This window comes from Oncorhynchus keta, chromosome 17, assembly GCF_023373465.1.
Source record: "Oncorhynchus keta strain PuntledgeMale-10-30-2019 chromosome 17, Oket_V2, whole genome shotgun sequence".
Taxonomy (NCBI): domain Eukaryota; kingdom Metazoa; phylum Chordata; class Actinopteri; order Salmoniformes; family Salmonidae; genus Oncorhynchus; species Oncorhynchus keta.
Window position 1 is genome coordinate 24,023,013 of NC_068437.1, and position 24,056 is coordinate 24,047,068.

The window sequence follows — 24,056 nt, forward strand, 5'->3', positions numbered from 1 at the left end:
AAATACACACAACAAAATGGGAATGATGACACACACACGCAGCTCTGCAACTTTGGCACAAGGAAGGAGAGGAGCAGAAAAGGCAAAGCGAGGTGAGGAGAGGTGGGGCTAAGAGCCTCCTCCACCCCCTGCAGACAGACAGGACTGTGACATGGTCGTCTCTCTGGCAGGATGCCAACCGCATTCCATTGTGCTCCAGAAGAAATGCGTCCCCTTCTCAGAGTGGGACTGACCCCAGTATTCACCCATAACAAACAAATGAATGAATGCACCAATTTGTAAGTCGCTCTGGATAAGAGCGTCTGCTAAATGACTTAAATGTAATGTAAATGTACATGGTCTCTCCTATCATTGCTATGCAGACGACACACAATTAATCTTCTCCTTTCCCCCTTCTGATGACCAGGTGGCGAATCGCATCTCTGCATGTCTGGCAGACATATCAGTGTGGATGACGGATCACCACCTCAAGCTGAACCTCGGCAAGACGGAGCTGCTCTTCCTCCCGGGGAAGGACTGCCCGTTCCATGATCTCGCCATCACGGTTGACAACTCCATTGTGTCCTCCTCCCAGGGTGCTAAGAACCTTGGCGTGATCCTGGACAACACCCTGTCGTTCTCAACTAACATCAAGGCGGTGGCCCGTTCCTGTAGGTTCATGCTCTACAACATCCGCAGAGTACGACCCTGCCTCACACAGGAAGCGGCGCAGGTCCTAATCCAGGCACTTGTCATCTCCCGTCTGGATTACTGCAACTCGCTGTTGGCTGGGCTCCCTGCCTGTGCCATTAAACCCCTACAACTCATCCAGAACGCCGCAGCCCGTCTGGTGTTCAACCTTCCCAAGTTCTCTCACGTCACCCCGCTCCTCCGCTCTCTCCACTGGCTTCCAGTTGAAGCTCGCATCCGCTACAAGACCATGGTGCTTGCCTACGGAGCTGTGAGGGGAACGGCACCTCAGTACCTCCAGGCTCTGATCAGGCCCTACACCCAAACAAGGGCACTGCGTTCATCCACCTCTGGCCTGCTCGCCTCCCTACCACTGAGGAAGTACAGTTCCCGCTCAGCCCAGTCAAAACTGTTCGCTGCTCTGGCCCCCCAATGGTGGAACAAACTCCCTCACGACGCCAGGACAGCGGAGTCAATCACCACCTTCCGGAGACACCTGAAACCCCACCTCTTTAAGGAATACCTAGGATAGGATAAAGTAATCCTTCTCACCCCCCTTAAAAGATTTAGATGCACTATTGTAAAGTGGCTGTTCCACTGGATGTCATAAGGTGAATGCACCAATTTGTAAGTCGCTCTGGATAAGAGCGTCTGCTAAATGACTTAAATGTAAAATGTAAATGTAAATGGACCACTAGAATAGAATGGAGTGGGTGCTGATGGTTAGTTAGGAATAACGACTACTATGCTCTGTTATACTACAGAACAGAACACCATGGTCAAATCCTCTTCGTTGTGGACCTAAAACTTCCCCTGTCTGTCTTACCTGTGCTGAGAGGTCTTTCTGGGCAACGGGGCAGGGAGATGCTTGAATGACCCCGATATCAGGGAAGAAATGTGTAGGAATGCTCCTGGAGCAGTGGCCAGGTAGGACAGAGAGGACCTTAACATCAGCCAGAGAGCGGGAGTAGTATCCAGAGAAAAGAGTAGTTATGCATCACAATGGTCCCATACAACCCAATCACAATCCTTTCATTACAAGCGCAAACATCTAGCCAGTGGACAGTCAGTGATAGGCTATGCATGATTATGAGTGTGTTTTGGATACCAAAATAGGGACAGTAGAGTAGGTTTAATTGTATTTGCTAAAGGCTTTATTCCACTGCAGCCTTGACAGTTTGAATAGAGACCTTTGAAAGACTCATTTTTAAAACAAGCCCATAATATCAAACTAAATGAGCCAACAACAGCCGTACCAGAGGCCCAAGCCCCACTCTGTCCTCCAATTGGCCTACAGTACAGACTCTCTCTCTGGTGCAAGACTCAGGTGACTGAAGTGATGCCAAAATGGACTAAACCATATTTTGTGTGTGTGTGTGTGTGTGTGTATTCTGACATACCCATTTGAACTTTCCTCAGAAGATGAAATCCCTCCCTTCCTCTCTCTTTCCATCTCTCTCGCCATCCCTCCCATCTTCAAAGCATGGTCCAGTCAGGAATGTGTTGCCGGGGTGCTGGTATCTCATGCCCTGCCCTGGGTGAGTCAGTGAGTGAGTGACAGCTATAGGTTAGGGTGAACAATAGGGAACACCTGCTGTGGAGGAGCTCTTTTATACTGCTGCCACCTGTTCCCAGGTCAGCTGGCCAACCACCCTCTGGCTACTGCCACCTGGTTACACACACAAACCTTGACCTACCTGGCCAGGCACACCGCCACAGGTCCCTTCTGGCACTCTGTGACATACACAGCCCCTTCTGTCCCCTAACAGGTCTAGCCACACTGTACCTGCAGCAGTAGCTCATTACTCTGCGCTGCTCTGTCTGGCTGTGATGTGTCGTAAGTGAATAACGAAACAGCACTTTGGTTAATATCTCCTCTCCCCTGCTGGGCCTCTCAACGGGGGCCTCACTCCACACTTACACACACTCACCAGCCCTAGCTCGCTCTCACACAGGCTATTCATACAGTACTCCTCCCCATGAGTCCCACTCAATATTTCCCCTCTCAGTTTCTCTCAATCTGACTTTCTGTAAAAATCCAGATGGTTTAAACAAATCAGGGATAAAGTGCAGACGAGCCCAGAACTCTCCAGAGGACTGACAACTATGTGATTCAGAAATACATATCAGGCCAATTTAGTCTGGAGAAATGACATAAAAGCAGACACACATAGAGCACCAGAGGTCAGGCTGGACCACAGCTAAAAAGAGAAGGGAACGTCAGAGCAGTGGGCCCCAGTGTGCTGTTTCATCAGGGGCCTCTCCTCTTTCATCAGGCCCTCTAACACAGACTAGGCCTGAACCAGAGGGGGGGGGGGGTCTCAGGGCACCTCTAACAGTTTTAACTTTTTCTCCCAGAGGATACCCCCAGCACACATGTTCCTCTGCTGCTGTGGTTGCCAGGGAAACTGCCAAACATACCAACTCAAAAGGAAGGAGGGAGGTCTGGGGAAATGTGGCTCAGGGTTTGGGTGTCTCAGGTAGGTGTGTGTGTGTGTGTGTGTGTGTGTGTGTGTGTGTGTGTGTGTGTGTGTGTGTGTGTGTGTGTGTGTGTGTGTGTGTGTGTGTGTGTGTGTATTGTTTGGACAAACAGGAAATAAACATTTGGGATTACAGGATTGTGCATTAGTGGGTTGATGCAGACACACTCATACTGACATATCCACTGACACGTCAACATCACTACAACATGTCTTATGTAACCTACTGAGACATCTACGTGGTGAGTGTAACCTACTGAGACATCTACATGGTGAGAGTAACCTACTGAGACATCTACATGGTGAGAGTAACCTACTGAGACATCTACATGGTGAGAGTAACCTACTGAGACATCTACATGGTGAGAGTAACCTACTGAGACATCTACATGGTGAGAATAACCTACTGAGACATCTACATGGTGAGAGTAACCTACTGAGACATCTACATGGTGAGAGTAACCTACTGAGACATCTACATGGTGAGAGTAACCTACTGAGACATCTACATGGTGAGAGTAACCTACTGAGACATCTACATGGTCTACATGGTGAGAGTAACCTACTGAGACATCTACATGGTGAGAGTAACCTACTGAGACATCTACATGGTCTACATGGTGAGAGTAACCTACTGAGACATCTACATGGTCTGCATGGTGAGAGTAACCTACTGAGACATCTACATGGTGAGTGTAACCTACTGAGACATCTACATGGTGAGAGTAACCTACTGAGACATCTACATGGTCTACATGGTGAGAGTAACCTACTGAGACATCTACATGGTGAGAGTAACCTACTGAGACATCTACATGGTGAGTGTAACCTACTGAGACATCTACATGGTGAGAGTAACCTACTGAGACATCTACATGGTCTACATGGTGAGAGTAACCTACTGAGACATCTACATGGTGAGTGTAACCTACTGAGACATCTACATGGTGAGAGTAACCTACTGAGACATCTACATGGTCTACATGGTGAGAGTAACCTACTGAGACATCTACATGGTGAGAGTAACCTACTGAGACATCTACATGGTGAGAATAACCTACTGAGACATCTACATGGTGAGAGTAACCTACTGAGACATCTACATGGTGAGAGTAACCTACTGAGACATCTACATGGTCTACATGGTGAGAGTAACTTACTGAGACATCTACATGGTGAGAGTAACCTACTGAGACATCTACATGGTCTACATGGTGAGAGTAACCTACTGAGACATCTACATGGTCTGCATGGTGAGAGTAACCTACTGAGACATCTACATGGTGAGTGTAACCTACTGAGACATCTACATGGTGAGAGTAACCTACTGAGACATCTACATGGTCTACATGGTGAGAGTAACCTACTGAGACATCTACATGGTGAGTGTAACCTACTGAGACATCTACATGGTGAGAGTAACCTACTGAGACATCTACATGGTCTACATGGTGAGAGTAACCTACTGAGACATCTACATGGTCTGCATGGTGAGTGTAACCTACTGAGACATCTACATGGTGAGAGTAACCTACTGAGACATCTACATGGTCTACATGGTGAGTGTAACCTACTGAGACATCTACATGGTGAGAGTAACCTACTGAGACATCTACATGGTGAGAGTAACCTACTGAGACATCTACATGGTGAGAGTAACCTACTGAGACATCTACATGGTCTACATGGTGAGTGTAACCTACTGAGACATCTACATGGTGAGTGTAACCTACTGAGACATCTACATGGTGAGAGTAACCTACTGAGACATCTACATGGTGAGAGTAACCTACTGAGGCATCTACATGGTCTACATGGTGAGTGTAACCTACTGAGACATCTTCATGGTCTACATGGTGAGTGTAACCTACTGAGACATCTTCATGGTGAGTGTAACCTACTGAGACATCTACATGGTGAGTGTAACCTACTGAGACATCTTCATGGTGAGTGTAACCTACTGAGACATCTACATGGTGAGTGTAACCTACTGAGACATCTACATGGTGAGTGTAACCTACTGAGACATCTTCATGGTGAGTGTAACCTACTGAGACATCTACATGGTGAGTGTAACCTACTGAGACATCTACATGGTGAGTGTAACCTACTGAGACATCTACATGGTGAGTGTAACCTACTGAGACATCTACATGTTCTACATGGTGAGTGTAACCTACTGAGACATCTTCATGGTCTATATGGTGAGAGTAACCTACTGAGACATCTTCATGGTGAGTGTAACCTACTGAGACATCTACATGGTGAGTGTAACCTACTGAGACATCTTCATGGTCTATATGGTGAGAGTAACCTACTGAGACATCTTCATGGTGAGTGTAACCTACTGAGACATCTACATGGTGAGTGTAACCTACTGAGACATCTACATGGTGAGTGTAACCTACTGAGACATCTTCATGGTGAGTGTAACCTACTGAGACATCTACATGGTGAGTGTAACCTACTGAGACATCTACATGGTGAGTGTAACCTACTGAGACATCTACATGGTGAGTGTAACCTACTGAGACATCTACATGGTGAGTGTAACCTACTGAGACATCTACATGGTGAGAGTAACCTACTGAGACATCTTCATGGTGAGTGTAACCTACTGAGACATCTACATGGTGAGTGTAACCTACTGAGACATCTTCATGGTCTATATGGTGAGAGTAACCTACTGAGACATCTTCATGGTGAGTGTAACCTACTGAGACATCTACATGGTGAGTGTAACCTACTGAGACATCTACATGGTGAGTGTAACCTACTGAGACATCTACATGGTGAGTGTAACCTACTGAGACATCTACATGGTGAGTGTAACCTACTGAGACATCTACATGGTGAGAGTAACCTACTGAGACATCTACATGGTGAGAGTAACCTACTGAGACATCTACATGGTGAGTGCTTGTCTTGCTTCTTATCCATAAAACACTGGCTGCCTCTAAACCAATAAAAAACGAACAAATCCCATGCAAGTTCACAAAAGTGATGCCTCCTCAACACAAATGTAAGCACCATCTGAAAGAAAGAACTTCGCACACACACACACACACACACACACTACAGGCAGGCGTGATGCATCAGGTCCTGTGAAACACAACCTGAGACATACTTTTGACAACACTGCCTTCCGCTCCACCCAGTGGGTTTGCACCTACCCACACCTTATAATGGCTGCTAGAGAGCTGTGTGTGTGTGTGTGTGTGTGTGTGTGTGTGTGTGTGTGTGTGTGTGTGTGTGTGTGTGTGTGTGTGTGTGTGTGTGTGTGTGTGTGTGTGTGGCAGTCACAGTGTGCTCACTGGTTGCTAATGTGTACAGAGACTGTCATCTCTCTCCTGTCACAGCTCCCCACACATCACTGATACAATGTGTTCACCTTCCAGTGTCACAGTTACAGCCTGTCACCACCACAGCCCTATCTTAACCTCACTCAGGCTCAGCCTGTCACCACCACAGCCCTATCTTAACCTCACTCAGGCTCAGCCCGTCACCACCACAGCCCTATCTTAACCTCACTCAGGCTCAGCCTGTCACCACCACAGCCCTATCTTAACCTCACTCAGGCTCAGCCCGTCACCACCACAGGTCTAGCTTAAACTCACTCGGGCTCAGCCTGTCACCACCACAGACCTAGCTTAACCTCATTCAGGCTCAGCCTGTCACCACCACAGACCTAGCTTAACCTCACTCAGGCTCAGCCTGTGACCACCACAGCCCTAGCTTAACCTCACTCGGGCTCAGCCTGTCACCACCACAGGTTTAGCTTAACCTCACTCAGGCTCAGCCTGTCACCACCACAGCCCTAGCTTAACATCACTCAGGCTCAGCCTGTCACCACCACAGGTTTAGCTTAACCTCACTCAGGCTCAGCCAGCTACACATAGACCTGCAACCTGAAAATGTGCTAGAGGTTACAGGTAGTGCAAGTGGTTTCCTTACAACAACGCCAATGAGAGGACATTCACAGAAACATACTAACACAAGTGGATGGATACACCCCCCACAAACACAACCCAGTTAAGTGCTTAGTTGCAATTAAATGTTTAGTGCCTTCAGAAAGTATTCACACCCCTTGACTTGTTCCACATTTTGTTGTGTTACAGCCTGAATTTAAAATGTATCACATTTAGATATGTTTTTGTCACTGGCCTACTACTACACACAATACACCATAATGGCAAAGTGGTATAATGTTATTACAAGTAAAAAATGAAAAACGGAAATGTTTTGAGTCAATAAGTATTCAACCCCTTAGTTATGGCAAGCCTAAATCCGTTCAGGAGTAAAAATGTGCTTAACAAGTCACATAAGTTGCATGGACTCATCCGATGTGTAACAATAATGTTTAACATGATTTTTTAATGACTGCCTCATTCATCTCTGTACCCCACACATACAGATAATTGTAAGGTCCCTCATTTGAGCAGTGAATTTCAAACACAGATTCAGGCCAGGGAGATTTTCAATGATACAGTGCCTTGCGAAAGTATTCGGCCCCCTTGAACTTTGCGACCTTTTGCCACATTTCAGGCTTCAAACATAAAGATATAAAACTGTATTTTTTTGTGAAGAATCAACAACAAGTGGGACACAATCATGAAGTGGAACGACATTTATTGGATATTTCAAAGTTTTTTAACAAATCAAAAACTGAAAAATTGGGCGTGCAAAATTATTCAGCCCCTTTACTTTCAGTGCAGCAAACTCTCTCCAGAAGTTCAATGAGGATCTCTGAATGATCCAATGTTGACCTAAATGACTAATGATGATAAATACAATCCACCTGTGTGTAATCAAGTCTCCGTATAAATGCACCTGCACTGTGATAGTCTCAGAGGTCCGTTAAAAGCGCAGAGAGCATCATGAAGAACAAGGAACACACCAGGCAGGTCCGAGATACTGTTGTGAAGAAGTTTAAAGCCGGATTTGGATACAAAAAGATTTCCCAAGCTTTAAACATTCCAAGGAGCACTGTGCAAGCGATAATATTGAAATGGAAGGAGTATCAGACCACTGCAAATCTACCAAGACCTGGCCGTCCCTCTAAACTTTCAGCTCATACAAGGAGATGTCTGATCAGAGATGCAGCCAAGAGGCCCATGATCACTCTGGATGAACTGCAGAGATCTACAGCTGAGGTGGGAGACTCTGTCCATAGGACAACAAGCAGTCGTATATTGCACAAATCTGGCCTTTATGGAAGAGTGGCAAGAAGAAAGCCATTTCTTAAAGATATCCATAAAAAGTGTTGTTTAAAGTTTGCCACAAGCCACCTGGGAGACACACCAAACATGTGGAAGAAGGTGCTCTGGTCAGATGAAACCAAAATTGAACTTTTTGGCAACAATGCAAAACATTATGTTTGGTGTAAAAGCAACACAGCTCATCACCCTGAACACACCATCCCCACTGTCAAACATGGTGGTGGCAGCATCATGGTTTGGGCCTGCTTTTCTTCAGCAGGGACAGGGAAGATGGTTAAAATTGATGGGAAGATGGATGGAGCCAAATACAGGACCATTCTGGAATAAAACCTGATGGAGTCTGCAAAAGACCTGAGACTGGGACGGAGATTTGTCTTCCAACAAGACAATGATCCAAAACATAAAGCAAAATCTACAATGGAATGGTTCAAAAATAAACATATCCAGGTGTTAGAATGGCCAAGTCAAAGTCCAGACCTGAATCCAATCGAGAATCTGTGGAAAGAACTGAAAACTGCTGTTCACAAATGCTCTCCATCCAACCTCACTGAGCTCGAGCTGTTTTGCAAGGAGGAATGGGAAAAAATTTCAGTCTCTCGATGTGCAAAACTGAGAGACATACCCCAAGCGACTTACAGCTGTAATCGCAGCAAAAGGTGGCGCTACAAAGTATTAACTTAAGGAGGCTGAATAATTTTGCACGCCCAATTTTTCAGTTTTTGATTTGTTAAAAAAGTTTGAAATATCCAATAAATGTCGTTCCACTTCATGATTGTGTCCCACTTGTTGTTGATTCTTCACAAAAAAATACAGTTTTATATCATTATGTTTGAAGCCTGAAATGTGGCAAAGGGTCGCAAAGTTCAAGGGGGCCGAATACTTTCGCAAGGCACTGTAAATCACAATTCTGAAAGAAGATGAGGATTAAAGAAAGGGTTGTTATAAGGTGGTGTAACCATGTAAGGTGAGGTTAAAAGCTATACAATGGACATTTCATCTCACCGGTCACCTGACCGGGCAGTGTGTACACACACAAACACACAGATGCTTCTCTACGGGTGACTACGTCAATCTCCTCAACAGTTATCATGACACCACAGAACTCTACCTAAACATAGAAACCTCAACATAAGATACGACACACAGCTCTTACATTCTAGATGGTGCATGTACAGAAGGTTTCTATAGAGAGGTCTCACTGGTATGTGAGGATGCTCTTTGCTCTGCAGCTGAATGAGGCTCCTCCACTTAAGGTAGTATCTTTTAGCACCATCTCATTACAAACATATCAACGTGTAACACTCAGACATAATAACCTATGGTGGTGAGGCACATCTGATAGCCCTGCTGAAACATAACACCATGACTGGTCCTTCACTTCTGGGCGTTGACACTAGTGCTGAGCGATTCATCAAAATGTTGGTTATTTTTTGTTTTTTAAAACAACTTAATTGACCGACATCGGGTTCAATTATTTGAATTCCATTACCTTCTGTTTTTTTCTGTGAGCTCAATGCGCACATTGCACAGTTTTTCTGGAGATAAATCAGATCCAGCCTGAACTGTGGAAATTAATAGGGAGTTGTTGTTTCCAACAGGCCAATATTCTACATACACTACATGACCAAAAGTATGTGGACACCTGCTGGTCAAATATCTCATACCAAACTCATAGGCATTAATATGGAGTTAGTCCTCCCTTTGTTGCTAATTCAGCCTCCACTCTTCTGGAAAGGTTTTCAATTAGATGTTGGAACATTGTTGCTGGGACTTGTTCCCATTTAGCCACAAGAGCATTAGTGAGGTCGGCACTGATGTTGGGCAATTAGGCCTGGCTCCCAGTCTACATTCCAATTTATCCAAAAGGTGTTCGATGGGGTTGAGGTCAGGGCAATGTGCAGGCCAGTCAAGTTCTTCCACACCGATCTCAACAAACCATTTCTGTATTGCCCTCACTTTGTGCACAGGGGGCATTGTCATACTGAAACAGGAAAGGGCCTTTCCCAAACTGTTGCCATAAAGTTGGAAGCACAGAATTGTCTAGAATGTCATTGTATGCTGTAGCGTTAAGATTTCCCTTCACTGGAACTAAGGGGCAGAGCCCAAACCATGATAAACAGCCCCAGATTATTATTCCTCCTCCACCAAATGTTACAGTTGGCACTATGCTTTGGGGCAGGTAGCATTCTCCTGGCATCCACCAAAGATTCATCCTTCCAGGTGAATTCATCCTTCCCAGATTCATCCTTCCATCCTGCCAAATGGTGATGCGTGATTCATCACTCCAGAGAACGCAAACAGTTCTTGCGTTGATGTTGCTTCCCGATAGCCAAATCCACTTATTTGAATGGGTGTCCACCTACTTTTGTATATACAGTGTAATTTAAAGCATAAACATGGTAATTAACTACAATGACCATAATCCATTTCGCATCTACTTGTCCGGTCTGTGTTTTCTTTTAAACCTGCTACGGAAGAGACAAAAGAATGCATGAGCATGAGGTGATATAAAGAGCAGCTTTGACTTTGCGAGTTCTCTACCTGAAAATACATGATCTAAGTGATTGATAGTTGGTATTCAGCAGTCATTAAAGTATGCCTTTGAAAAACTACCAAATAGTGATTTTGTCAGACAGATATAAGCAGCAGTTCTATAGAGATGAGATGATGACCTGGAATGAAATAATACATTCATCAAATAAAATACACAACATCTAAAATACTGTATTAAAGTAAAGTAATGTCAATAAATGATGGTTAATAAGTGATAATCAGTAATGGACAGTCACTACCATCATGGGACTTGTACGAATTGTTTTATTTTGTGTTTTTAGAGTATTCAACCCACATAACGCATAGCGCATTTAATGTAAAATAAATATTGAAACCGAAATCGGTGATTTAAAAACTAATTGAAACCGACCTCAAAAAGCACTAATCGCTCAGCAATAGAGGACACACACATCTATGATGAAGGAAAATAGTTTATGTTCCTAAATCTGGGGAGCACTCGTCGTCTGCCACACCTCTCTCTTCACTGACAGCGCCGCAGATTCATCATCTCTACTCTATTACCCTTCATTAATTCCCTCAGTCACACTGCTGCTGGCTCTGACCCCACTTATCCCGTGACCCCTCACCTCTGGAGGGCAACCTGCTCTCAGAGCTCAAAGTGAGATGGGAAACATGAGTGTGCTACAGAGCTCCAGAGGATGGTCCACAGCCATAGAGTCCAATTATGAGAAAACTACTACTGTTGTCGCTGCAGCATACCTCACTGGTTGTCTCTCATCACCCTCTCTACTGTTCTAGATGTAGGCCTTCCTTTCCCCGATTTATTAAGTTAAGATCAGAGTTGAGCAGAGACCCTTTAAAATAACACTGCAGAACTTTGTAGAATTCATGAGAATGTTCTGATCTGGGAGCAAAATGTTCTGATCTGGGAGCAAAATGTTCCAGTCAGGCTCGAACTCACACACACTTACATACACACACACATGCAAAAACGTGTACACTCACACATACGCACTCAGTCACACACTAAATTGAGAAGTACAGACAGACATGCCAGAGTACAGACAGACATGCCTCTAATGTATAACTTGGGTGTAGAGTCAGGCCAGACATAATGTATGATAGCTTTCCTCTCCATCTTTGTAAAAACAAAGAAAATGTTTATTTTTAGGCCCCTGAGATGTCCCTCTAGAATTAGAAAAGCAGCCCTCTAAGCTGAGAACATATGGAAATCATTAGCCTTTGCAGACATACTTACTCTCTCACGAAGCATGAGCGTGCGCACACACAAATACATTCACACACACTCACACCGAACATATGTCATACACACAAAAATACAGAAAAATATCAACCAATGCAACTGCCCTGTTAACATTGAAATACTCACAAACCATAACACAGGCTTATTTTATAGAGAGCCAGCTACAGTCAGGAACAAAGAGTGGGAAGTTAACAATTACATTAATGAAGAAGGGCAATTCCATGGTAACAGAATAATGCTGAGACCGGGGGTCAAAAAAAAAATTATGACTGCAAAGTTAAACAAACCTTGTGCATAGTTGTAACAATTTCCACAGAAATTTGTACAAAAACACATTTACTTGAAGAACAGATGCAAAGTTTGGTAACAGAATGATGGTTTGTGCTGCTGTGCTATCATTGTGTTGCCAAACTTTGCATCTGCACTGTTCTTCATATGTTTGATCCTGTCCCAAGATCGTTGTGTTTTGGACAAGTGTTTTTGAAACAATGTCTGTAGTTTTTGGAGTCAATGTAGAATTGTGCCCTCTGTTGGCCCTTTTTGGTCTACCACCTACTTGTTTAATGGTGTGCGCGATGCAATTGCTTTTGCTACTATCTTTGCCAAGAAATGTAAAGTCCTGGAGTGGAAAAACGGTCGCCCACCATCGCATAGTCAATGGCTGCAGGACTTGATCTATTTCCTCCCTCCTTCAGAGGCAAGACTTTCCAGGTAATTTACTTGACTGACTGTCGCTGATTTTGTAATTATGATTTATTTTCCAAATATCTGACGTGCCTCCATTCTGTTGAACTGATTTGAAACTGCTGAGATCTGCTACCATACCCGTCCATGTACATTTGAGCTGTGCTTCTTGGCCCTGGGGACCCATTCAGCCCCTCATTGGGGTTGGGTGCATGCGGGTGCGGCTGGGAATGTGCACCCATTTGGGTCCCCAGGATCAGGATTAAGAAGCACATCCTCTGAACAATGTAAAAAATGGCTGTGACCTTGTCTGAAATTCTAAATCATTAAATATGTAATAACTTGAAAGGTTAAATGAGAAAAACAGGAATAAATATATTTATCAACAACCAAATGTGTGTGTGTGTGTGTGTGTGTGTGTGTGTGTGTGTGTGTGTGTGTGTGTGTGTGTGTGTGTGTGTGTGTGTGTGTGTGTGTGTGTGTGTGTGTGTGTGTGTGTGTGTACACAAGACTACAGTAAAATAGGGAAGTCTAGAGAAGACAGTCTTAATGTTGTGTCAGTGGCGATGATGTGTGTGCATGTGTACGTGAGTGTGTGCCCGCCTACGTTCAGAATCAATGTCACCCGGTGTTGAGTAGTGAGGTAGCACCATAGAGACAGAGAGCAATCAATCAACCAATCACTAGAGTTCCCAACAAGCGGCTCTAAATCTCAGCGGTATGCTAATCGATAGCACTTAGCCTGAACCGCCAGTATATCACAATGCCGCTGTGGACCACTGTTCTGGCAGATTATAGCCAAGCCACCCACCCACACACACACAGAGCATGACAGCAGGTCAATCAAATCTATGAACACAACTGCTCTCAATTAGATGGGGGATGGAGGATTGATGAAATGTTGGCTGGTGTTTTTGTTGAGTGCTAGGCTTGGGCGGTATACCGTATACCGGGATATTTGGAAATAGCCACAAGATGGTTTTTCAATACCGTTTAAAAAAAATGTCATTATGAAGCTTACCAGTAGACCCCAGTCATGTGGTGTTCGTTTACAAGCACACAACGACGAGAGACCGCCTTGTGAGCAGCAAGCACCAGGGGATCTAGTTACAGTATGAAATTCACAACTATATGTTTGCCAGCTAGACATCTTTTCACTATTAAGTGAACTGTCTAAAAATGTTGTAAAGGCTCTGCAGTTGTGCATTTGGTTTGCCAATTTATTGTCTAGTTAGCTATCTAGCTAAGTGGCTAGCTTCTTCCAAAATCAAGCTGAGGTAGTCTAACAGCAGGTAGTGGCAGTCGGGGTCGTTTAAGATGAGCATGACCTTATTTCTATTACAGCATATCGGATGACTGTCTCCATATTCCATTCAACCAGCTCAATGTAACATTGATAGGATTAGGCTACTACTTGATACTAAAATTGTCCCTTATACCCATCATAAGGTTGCTACAACAGGTCGAGAGAACATTTTTAGTAATCAAGGTGACAGACAGTGACACATTAAATACCGCCTTGCACAGTCTTGCCTGCATCTAGCTGATCTAGGGCGTAATCATTAGTCCAACAGTTGACGGTGGAACGCCCCTGATCACCCGCAAAAACAGTTCACTTTCATAGCAGCGACAAACAAACAGCATGATCACTTTGCTTGTTGTACAACTCATTCTCGCATCTATGAGCTCTCCTCCTCTCACCTGTTCCCTTTATTTGTGGACTTCAGGGCACAACACAACAGCTGTCTGTGACCAGGCAACAAAAAAAACAAGCCAAACCTTCATACCATAACTGCTACACACAGCCTACGACGTTGTCACCATATTGGCTAACGTCATAGTCAACATAGCTACTAGAACTAATGCGTTAGTAAACCCGCTACAATAATGCAGTACAGAATACAGAAAGTAGTTTAGCAGTTACACCAGCTGGCCCCGGTGGCAATAAATTAATAAAACCAAAAGTTTACCTTGACTTGGAAGAGTTCCAGTGTTGAATAGCCACAGCCAGCTAGCTAACATAGCCTCTGTCTGTTTGAGCTCTGTCTGTTTGAGCTGGGTGTTTGCATTCGCTAGCTAAACAAGTGGAGGAAAAAAATATATATATATATATAGCTCGCTCTCTCGCTGAGTCAACTACTCACAACATTTTATGCACTGCGGTGCTAGCTAGCTGTAGATTATGCGTTCAGTACTAGATTCATTCTCTGATCCTTTGATTGCATGGACAACATGTCAGTTCATGCTGCAAGAGCACTGATAGGTTGAAGGACATCCTCCGGAAGTTGTAATGATTACTGTGTAAGTCTATGGAAGGGGGTGAGAACCATGAGCCTCCTAGGTTTTGCATTGAAGTCAATGTACCCAGAGGAGGACAGAAACTAGCTGTCCGGTGGCTACACAATGGTGCAACTCCAGACTGTGCTGTTGAGGCTTCTGTGATTTTAATCAATTATTTGGTGACGTGAATATATTTAGTGTAGTTTTATCTAGAAAGGCTAACTTTCTTAATGTTTCACTATGTAAAAAAAATATATGAAATTCACTGAGGATGGCCCTCCCCTTCCTCCTCTGAGGAGCCTCCAAATGCCTCCTGGATCAAGAGCCTTGCTGCCAAATATTTGTTGTGTGTATGCAGCAAAATGTGAGTTGCCTTTTTTTTGTTACTTGTAAAACTTTATGAGCTGTCCTGCAAATAGTTCAGGTAAGGGACTGTATACAATGTTTGCAATACGCTCGTTAGTATTTAGTTAGCACTTTCTCTGGGATTTTACATGTACTTGTTAGCATTGCTAACCATCGGATTACAGAGGCTAAGGTGGGTTTGAAAATAGCACCCCTTGTGTTCAGTGCTGACATTACCAAATATCCTGGTAAGGCACAAGGTATTAAGGCATGAAGGTGTTACAATTTGGATACCGCCAAAGCTGAGTACACCACTATGATGCCTTATGCAACGACAGGCACCACAGAGCTCTGTTTTTAGCCATCTTTGCTTTATTGTGTTTATTTCATATCTCAATACAGTTATCTTGATAGTGCCTCCCAGAAAGAGATCTATAAAGGAAGAATTATATAAAATGTAGATAGAGAAAGACAGAGAGGGAGGGAAGGTGTGGGGATAGTAAGAGAGAAAAATAGATTGAGATGAGGTTGAGAGAAGTGAGAAAGGATGGAGACAGAAAGTGAATGAAAAAGCAGACAAGAGAGCAGTTTTTTGTGCGCAGTAATGGCAGTCAGAAGGCCAGGGCCACATTACAGCGCAGTAGGAGCTCAGACAGACAGAGCTGAACAGTATGGCAGGGAGGCACGTGTTCATTTAAGAGAGGCTGAACTGGAGATCACATGTCTGGGGCCTGTCCTGCTGACTCAGGCCTTCCACTACCATGCTCACCTCAAATCATACAAGAGAGAGAGAGAGAGAGAGGGGCTTAACTCCAATCACGCAGGACTCAGGAGACAGAGAGAGAGATAGAGGTGGTGAGATGGGGTGTAGTAGACAGGACAGGAGAGCCGAAGATGGAGAAAATAATGGAGTGACAAAGGGTGGAAAAATGCAGTCAACACTTTTCTGCCTCTTGTTTAAGGCGGGAAACTAGTGGGTGTAACATGGGAAAGAGAGAGCACCATGGGACCTCTGTAACAGCACAGCGTTTGGCACCCTTACGTAACTGCAACGTTAGCTCAACGTCCAAAGAGCCTTAGGAGCTGATAAGAACCAAATTAAACAACATTTGCCCTGTCCATGCAGCAGGTTGTGATGTGGTTTTAAGGCAAGGTAATTAACTTCTGGTCTACACGAATGACGAGGGAGGGCTGCTGACTGACTGACGGCTACTTCCTGTTGTCGTACTGTAGGTAAGCCCATCCTCTACAACAGGAAATGGTTCTGGACACACTGTACATCCTGTAAGGAAAATATCACTTCCTGTCTGGACACAAGCCACTGCCTCAGAGGAAAGATGCGCTCGGCAAATTAAACACCATGGCAACAGAGGGAAGTATTGACATGCAGGGGAGCGGGAGAGTAGAGCAGCTGGAGCTGTCATAGATAGACAATGATACACCCACATTACACACACAAAATAATATGCACAAATAGAACATACACACAACACACGCACAGACACTATCCAAGCAGCCAAAAGTGCACGATGCACCAATGCATGATGCACCGCCTGCTGCTACAACACACATCCACTTCAAACTCACAGCTCCTTCCCCTGACATCCAGTGCAAAGTTCAACTACTCCGAAATACTGTAGTCAAACATGCAAGCTTGAACGGAACATGAATTCACAACTTCACATACACTAAAACGCAGTGTTGAGAATTGCCAGGGATCCTCACGATAATATCAGGATACGATATGTATTGCGATTTTTACGATATTATATGTTTTGCGATTCGATACTGTGGTTATATTGCGATTTGATGTTCAAACATATTGCTCACTATATATGTCTGCTGCAGAGAGACAAGAGAGCATGAGGAAATGAGTTTTCACCAGTCATGGAACAGAAAGTGCTGAAAATATGCTGGCTCACTATTTAAAAAGAAGATGCAGTCCAAGCTATAAGATGAACAATACCAGAGTTTTGGCGCAGGTACAGCCGACTAGGGCTTCCTAACTATACCATAAAAAAAAGGTACCTATAGCTTGTTCTCCACCTTGGAGTCAAAGTATTGATATAATATCGTCCAAAAGAATATTGCGATATGTAACTATATCGATCCCCCATCACGACTAAAATGCACTCTAACACTCTCCCTCTCACTCACACACAACCAGTTGTATCAGAGTAGTGTGAAAGGTGAGCAATAATCCCCTTCCCTGGTGTCTCGGTAGCAGAGAGAGCGGAATGACAGGATCAAAGGCTTTCTGGAAGAGCTGTCAGAAATCAATGGAGTGAAACCGGCAAGGATTATACCCTCATGTCCTAGACACATACACATGCCTTTCACAGACTATTCAAACATGGCTGTGGAAACACAATTGCCACCACGTTATACAGTTAGCGTTACTGTAACTTAACGATGGAATCTGCAGTAGGGAGAAACAGCGCCACTGGCCACCCCACCACCGTTACTATTATTTTTGTTGCCGAGCTGAGAGAGAAAAAATGGCAATACATATTGTGCTCTTCTATCGCGCGCAATGAAGTCCGAGGGGGAAAACAATGTTTGTTATTTGCAGTAACTTCTTCATTGTAATATCGCAACCAGACGTGGTTGTTTCACCATTAAGGGTTCCAGCTTTAAGCAGTGGAAATACCTCTGTTCCTATACAAATGAAAGTGCTAATTAAGGAAATACAGTGATATTTAACTGCTCTACAAGTCAAATATTAAGAGACAGAGGTGGGTGTCTGGGTGATGTAGTGACTTGACTAGGTGGGGATGTACCTCGGTCCAGGGGCAAGGGAGGGGGGCTCAAATCTTCTGGGTACAGTCTGTACATATGGTGTCTCCTCCTTGGCCTTCAGAAAGCTCTTGGCCTCCTTGGAGTCAGCACCAACCTCTTTGGATACCCTGGAGACGGAAAAAGACAGACAGATACTTAAACCCAGGACTGTATTAGTGGCAGTCTAACGAACATAAGTAAATATCATCAAGTTACGTTAAGTCTGTACATTTCTCAAGAAAAGGACACACAGACAAGAAGCCATGGGTTGGCTGGCATTTAAACAAATTCCCACCCTCTCTATAATTCTCTCTCACACACACACATAAAAACATCAGTTTTTCCCAAAAACGGCAAGGCTGAAGTTTCATAAACCCCTTAGGCTGGTCACTGTTTACAAGCCAATGCTTTTGGTTGAGTCCCTCACTGGTAGTACAAGAATCCCCTCCCACACAAACACGAATCAACATTCTGTAATATCTGACAATACTTTCCCTCCATCTCCTGCCAAGTGGTAATTTTTTATTCAAGGCTATGCCTCTGCCTCTCACTCTTCTGTTTCTTCTCCCTTTCCTCCTTAAACCCTGCACTCGCTTCTAGCACCCCATCTACACAACCATGTGGTCACTTAGGGCGCCTGGTCAAAAAAATATATATAATGTTGGGGTTCTTACTATTGTGAGTAAGAATAGTAAAACACACCAGGTGCAGGGGGTGGGAACGTTGTGGTGATTTCCATTTGGAGTGGAGAAATAACAACAAGTAGGGCACTGACAGCTGTCAGTGTAGTTAGCTAGCATGCTAATGTTATCTGTTGTTGCTACACCGTATTCAAAATATTAGCCAGCTGGCTATGCAATAGCAGGTTCTTGAGCTGGATTTGTCATAAGCATTTAGGGAAAACTCTGCCACAGATGGATAGGGGAAATCAGTATCTTTGAATTTGCCATCTATTGTTATCTCAAGTTTTGCCATGTTCCATAAATTGCGGCTGCGAGTCCGCCATAGAAATAAAAATAATAAGATGAAGCACCGGTAATATGGATAGCCTGACCAATGAACGATTTGGACTACAGATACATTTTTCTACATTGTAATGACAGGGTGCAAAATTTGGTAGGCTGCTTGCAGGCTATTTTGATGCGCTACAGCAATGCCAAATAAGTCCATGCTCATGCCATTGTTCTCATAGCTAGAAAAAGTGAAATGGCAATGACTTTGCTCATGATGCATGTCGCAAATTATATGTAACACCATCAGTGCATCAGACATGAAACAAAACACCAAAACAAATGTAACATCACAAAATAAATAAACAAGTTTGTGACATTTTCTTTTGCGGGTACCTTTTCATTAAAAAACAGGCACTTGTGATTTCTAGCTACACTAATCAAAGCAGTAGAGAGAGCATGGTCAAAACCATTCATCTTTGGGGAACAGGGGGAGCGGGCTTCCAAAATGCAATCACATCACAAGCTATTTTACCATTTATGAAATGCTCATATTGTTTAGATACAGACCAGTTTACCCAATTGATGATGATAATTTGCTGGTAAAAACGTGGAGATGCAAAAACACAAGTTTCCACCCTGTATTTTAGAATTGCAGGAAATGAACTGCAAAACTGCACATTATATCTCTCTGCCCAATGACAAAATTATAGAATTGAATTAAATGTGTTATAAAAAATAGCTAAATTCTCTCTCCACCATTGCAAAATGTGTAGAATGCAAGGAAAGTTATTCTGCGTCATGAGAGGGGCCACAAATGTTTTGCCTCGAGGGTGGGGGGACCCCCAACCAAATCTCGATTAGTGCCCCCAAAAGGCTAATGCCGACCCTGAGTGTAGTGGATGATACAGCATCTGAATCCCTCAACAGACACTGCACTCCATCAGATATAATAGACCTAACTCTCTTCTCAAATAGAACATAATGACAGGGATAAGATGTGCCAATACACCACTGTGTAGGAAAACAGTCCAATACTAAGGTCAACCAGTACATCCCTCTGGGAATACATTCCTTAAGGGGATTGCATCCATTAGGGTCTGGGTTATAGCTGCCTGTGTACAATGGTAATCATATGTTGCAATAATTAGGGCTTTCAGAGAAAATAAACAAAGTCCTTTAATGTGCATCATATTATATAGATAATACTACTGGTGAGACCCCGACTAAGTAAAAACCCTTTCCCAGCACATTATTTGGCCTGTAAACTGACATTTGGTGTTGTAACTCATAAATCAAAATGCTACAGTATGCTGTGGAATTCAGACACTTTCTCAGGAACAATGTGAAGGTTTCAACTGTTAGGTTGCACTGCCATCAGGTGGTCAGATTGTACATCTACCAGTATATGCATAGACCCCTCCTGTCTCAGCCTCCAGTATTTATGCTGCAATATTTTATGTCTTGGAGGGCTAGGGTCAGTCTGTTATATCTGGAGTATTTCTCCTGTCTTATCTGGTGTCCTGTGTGAATTTAAGTATGCTCTCTCGCTCTCCCCCCCCCCTCCTCTCGGAGGACCTGAGCCCTAGGACCATGCCTCAGGACTTCCTGGCCTGATGACTCCTTGCTGTCCCCAGTCCACCTGGTCGTGCTGCTGCTCCAGTTTCAACTGTTCTGCCTGCGGCTATGGAACCCTGACCTTTTCACCGGACGTGCTACTTTGTCCCAGACCTGCTGTTTTCAACTCTCTAGAGACAGCAGGTGCGGTAGAGATACTCAGAATGACCGGCTATGAAAAGCCAACTGACATTTACTCCTGAAGTGCTGACCTGTTGCACCCTCTACAACCACTGTGATTATTATTATTTGACCCTGCTGGTCATCTATCAACATTTGAACATCTTGTACATGTTCTGTTATAATCTCCACCCGGCACAGCCAGAAGAGGACTGGCCACCCCACATAGCCTGGTTCCTCTCTAGGTTTCTTCCTAGGTTTTGGCCTTTCTAGGGAGTTTTTCCTAGCCACCGTGCTTCTACACCTGCATTGCTTGCCTTTAGGGTTTTAGGCTGAGTTTCTGTACAGTACTTTGTGACATCAGCTGATGTAAGAAGGGCTTTATAAATCAATTTGATTGATTGTCCACCAATGGTCTAAACTTACCAGACCTCTTCCCCAGCAAAGTCAAACACCTTAGTGATGGTGACTTTAGAGGGCTCTTTAGGCTCTGGTAGTTGAGGTTCTGATGGAGCCGAAATGGGCTTCTTCGGACTGTCTGTGGGTGCAGCCTGGTGGAGATAATAAAACAAAACAGGTGTTAAACATCAGAGTAGTGTTCCAAAAACTGAAAACTTGATTCCAATGCAAAAAACATGCACAACCACCAAACTGTAACAGGAACCCAGGTTCCAACTATCATATGCCTGGTGTATCTCTACAGGCCAGGAGGTGTTATATTTGGTGCAATACCTGCTGTTTAGTAGTAGCCTTCGGCACTGGGGTAGGTGGCTTGGATTTGTGACCAACATCACTCAGAAAACTGGCCCACAAATCATCTGCCTTCTTCTTCTTTTTCTCTTCATCCTCCTCCTTCTTGGGCCTGGGAGTAGAAAACTCTCTCTCCTCCCCCTGCTCTACTTGTTGATCCTCCACACTGCCATCATGCAGTGTCTCCTCTAACTTCAGTCCTCCTTTCTTTCTTTTCCTATGAGGATTGACAAGTGCAGTAGGAAAATAATGTACAAATATAGTAGTACATTGTCATCCACCAATTCCAGCAGACTAACAACATGGACTTTACAAGAAAAACTGAGCAAAACAAAGCAATCACTGCACACCAATGGTCTAAAAACGGAGCCAAACACAAACGTATTGAATCACTCACCTCATGCCAATGTGTTGGCCTTTCTTCTTTTTCTTCTTGGTGACATTATCAGACTGTTGGCCATGCTGGTCACCCCCTTCCAGACCATCCTCTTTCACACATTCATTCATGTCATCTTCACTAAGGTTGTCATCTGTCATTCAATCACACAACAACCATGATTAGAATATTTGAATTGAATGACAAATACAGTAGCATACATGAAGAATATGACACCTACAGTGCATAACTACTGTATAGAGTGGTTATGATTTTCTGTCACGTGTAATAAAATATATATTCAACTCTAGCATTGCATGTCTATCTGCTTGTGGAAGTAACCTTACCAGATGGGACATAGTCTTGATCTGCATTTGAAGAATAGCCATCGGAATCATAATCTGAGTAATTCATAATTTCCCCTCCAGAAAGAGCCTACACGTTCTACCAATAGTAAACACAGCAAGGAATGTATGGATAGTTGGCTAGATAGCTGTCTCCAGTAACGTCAGCAAGTTACAAAGGCAAAGCACCGGTTGTCTGACAAACCCTGGCTGTAGCTAGTATCACGCGGTTCAAAATAACTGAGAAATCTATCAACTGTTTCTAGCTGTATAGCTTATTATACCTACAACTAAATTAACGAACAAATACTAAACAAGTTTCTACACTATGAAAACGTGTGGCTTTGGTGACTAGCTACAGGGAGGAGCTCAGTGAGTAATTATCTGGTAGCTGGGGACTTCCTGTTCTACTACGGCAAGTCCACAGGATCAACAAATCGTTAAGAACGACGGGTTTATAGCATATTTGTTGTTGGAAATTAAATACCGGTTTCTTTATCGATTGCATTGTTATATTTGTACATGTCAATACACTTTGTAAATTATGTTCAACATGCTAGCTAGCGTATTACGATTGTGAAATCGTTGTTGTAGCCCTTTGAGTATGTTAACGGCGTGACGTCAAACCAAGTCGTGTTGACATCAAGCTAACAGATATATTCAGGAAGATCAACCAACCCAACCCTTGTGGACTTACTAGATCCAACTTTAATGTTCTCATGGTGTTATTCGGATATTCGTGGTCTCATGTGCATAAAACATGCATAACGGATATAACGAGATTGGGTTTGTTCAGCAAATTCTTAGCTTGAATTTGGTCCCAAGGAAAAATGGCACCAATCGAGGCAACGACACATCGCTTAGCGACTTCTCAGGTGAGATTCAATCTCGCCTCGCTCTGTTGTATCCAGCCTAACAGTTTTCGCTGTAAACCAAAAGTGAATGTTTCGTTAACCGATTTAACGTAGCTAACTAGTAAGCAATCTAAGTTAACATAGCTAACGTTAGTTTACGTGAACGTACACTGAGTAGCTAATCTACGTTAGCTGGCAATAACAACAATATTAGCTATCGTACAAGCGGACAGCTTTAAATTGCCCCTAACGTTAATCCATATATTAGTCACCAATGCAGTGGTCTTTTTTAGAGAAAGTTCCATGTGTTTGTGAGAAATATTATTCTCCAGACTACTGTGTGTGAGAGATGTGTATATAATGTGTAATCTTTGGCAGTTTATATTATTTCGCTTCGTTATGTAGGGGTCAGTTTTACATTATGAATGTGAAACATGGGTACTGGGTAGGTGGTATTGAATTCAGAACACGTGTCAGACAACAGGCATGTATGTGTGTAATGTCTGTGTAACCCAGCATTTCCCAAACTCGGTGAACGTTTAGTTTTTGCCCTAACACTGAGTTTGAGTTGATTTATTCTTGCTTACAGATAAAACTTCAGAAATGTGTCGTTTACATTACTAATAATTGCAAAACACTAATTTAAAATACATAATACGTGACAATCTTAGCTCTTACTTTCTTACATTTACATTTACATTTAAGTCATTTAGCAGACGCTCTTATCCAGAGCGACTTACAAATTGGTGCATTCACCTTATGACATCCAGTGGAACAGCCACTTTACAATAGTGCATCTAAATATTTTGGGG

At 43.5% G+C, this 24,056-nt stretch overlaps 2 protein-coding genes across 5 annotated transcripts in view; one reads left to right on the forward strand and one right to left on the reverse strand.

The window, feature by feature from the left end:
- LOC118396665 (craniofacial development protein 1-like) overlaps nucleotides 1–22,749 on the reverse strand; it is a 51,509-nt gene extending 28,760 nt beyond the window's left edge. Inside the window, exons 1-5 of one of the 4 annotated variants that reach the window (XM_035790990.2) lie at nucleotides 22,394–22,746; nucleotides 22,068–22,200; nucleotides 21,653–21,887; nucleotides 21,347–21,471; nucleotides 18,236–18,361 (exon numbers count right to left, since the gene is read on the reverse strand). In XM_035790990.2, the coding sequence (XP_035646883.1) occupies nucleotides 18,236–18,361; nucleotides 21,347–21,471; nucleotides 21,653–21,887; nucleotides 22,068–22,200; nucleotides 22,394–22,460 (686 nt within the window). In that variant the 5' untranslated portion in view covers nucleotides 22,461–22,746. Of the gene's footprint in view, nucleotides 1–18,235; nucleotides 18,362–21,346; nucleotides 21,472–21,652; nucleotides 21,888–22,067; nucleotides 22,201–22,393 lie in introns of all 4 variants that reach the window. The other 3 variants (XM_035790989.2, XM_052465726.1, XM_052465727.1) reach the window with 3 other exon arrangements.
- Nucleotides 22,750–22,826: 77 nt separating this feature from the next.
- LOC118396666 (transmembrane protein 170A-like) overlaps nucleotides 22,827–24,056 on the forward strand; it is an 8,033-nt gene continuing 6,803 nt past the window's right edge. The window contains exon 1 of the mRNA XM_035790992.1: nucleotides 22,827–23,265. Within this exon, the coding sequence (XP_035646885.1) occupies nucleotides 23,151–23,265 (115 nt within the window). The 5' untranslated portion in view covers nucleotides 22,827–23,150. The remainder of the gene's footprint in view (nucleotides 23,266–24,056) is intronic.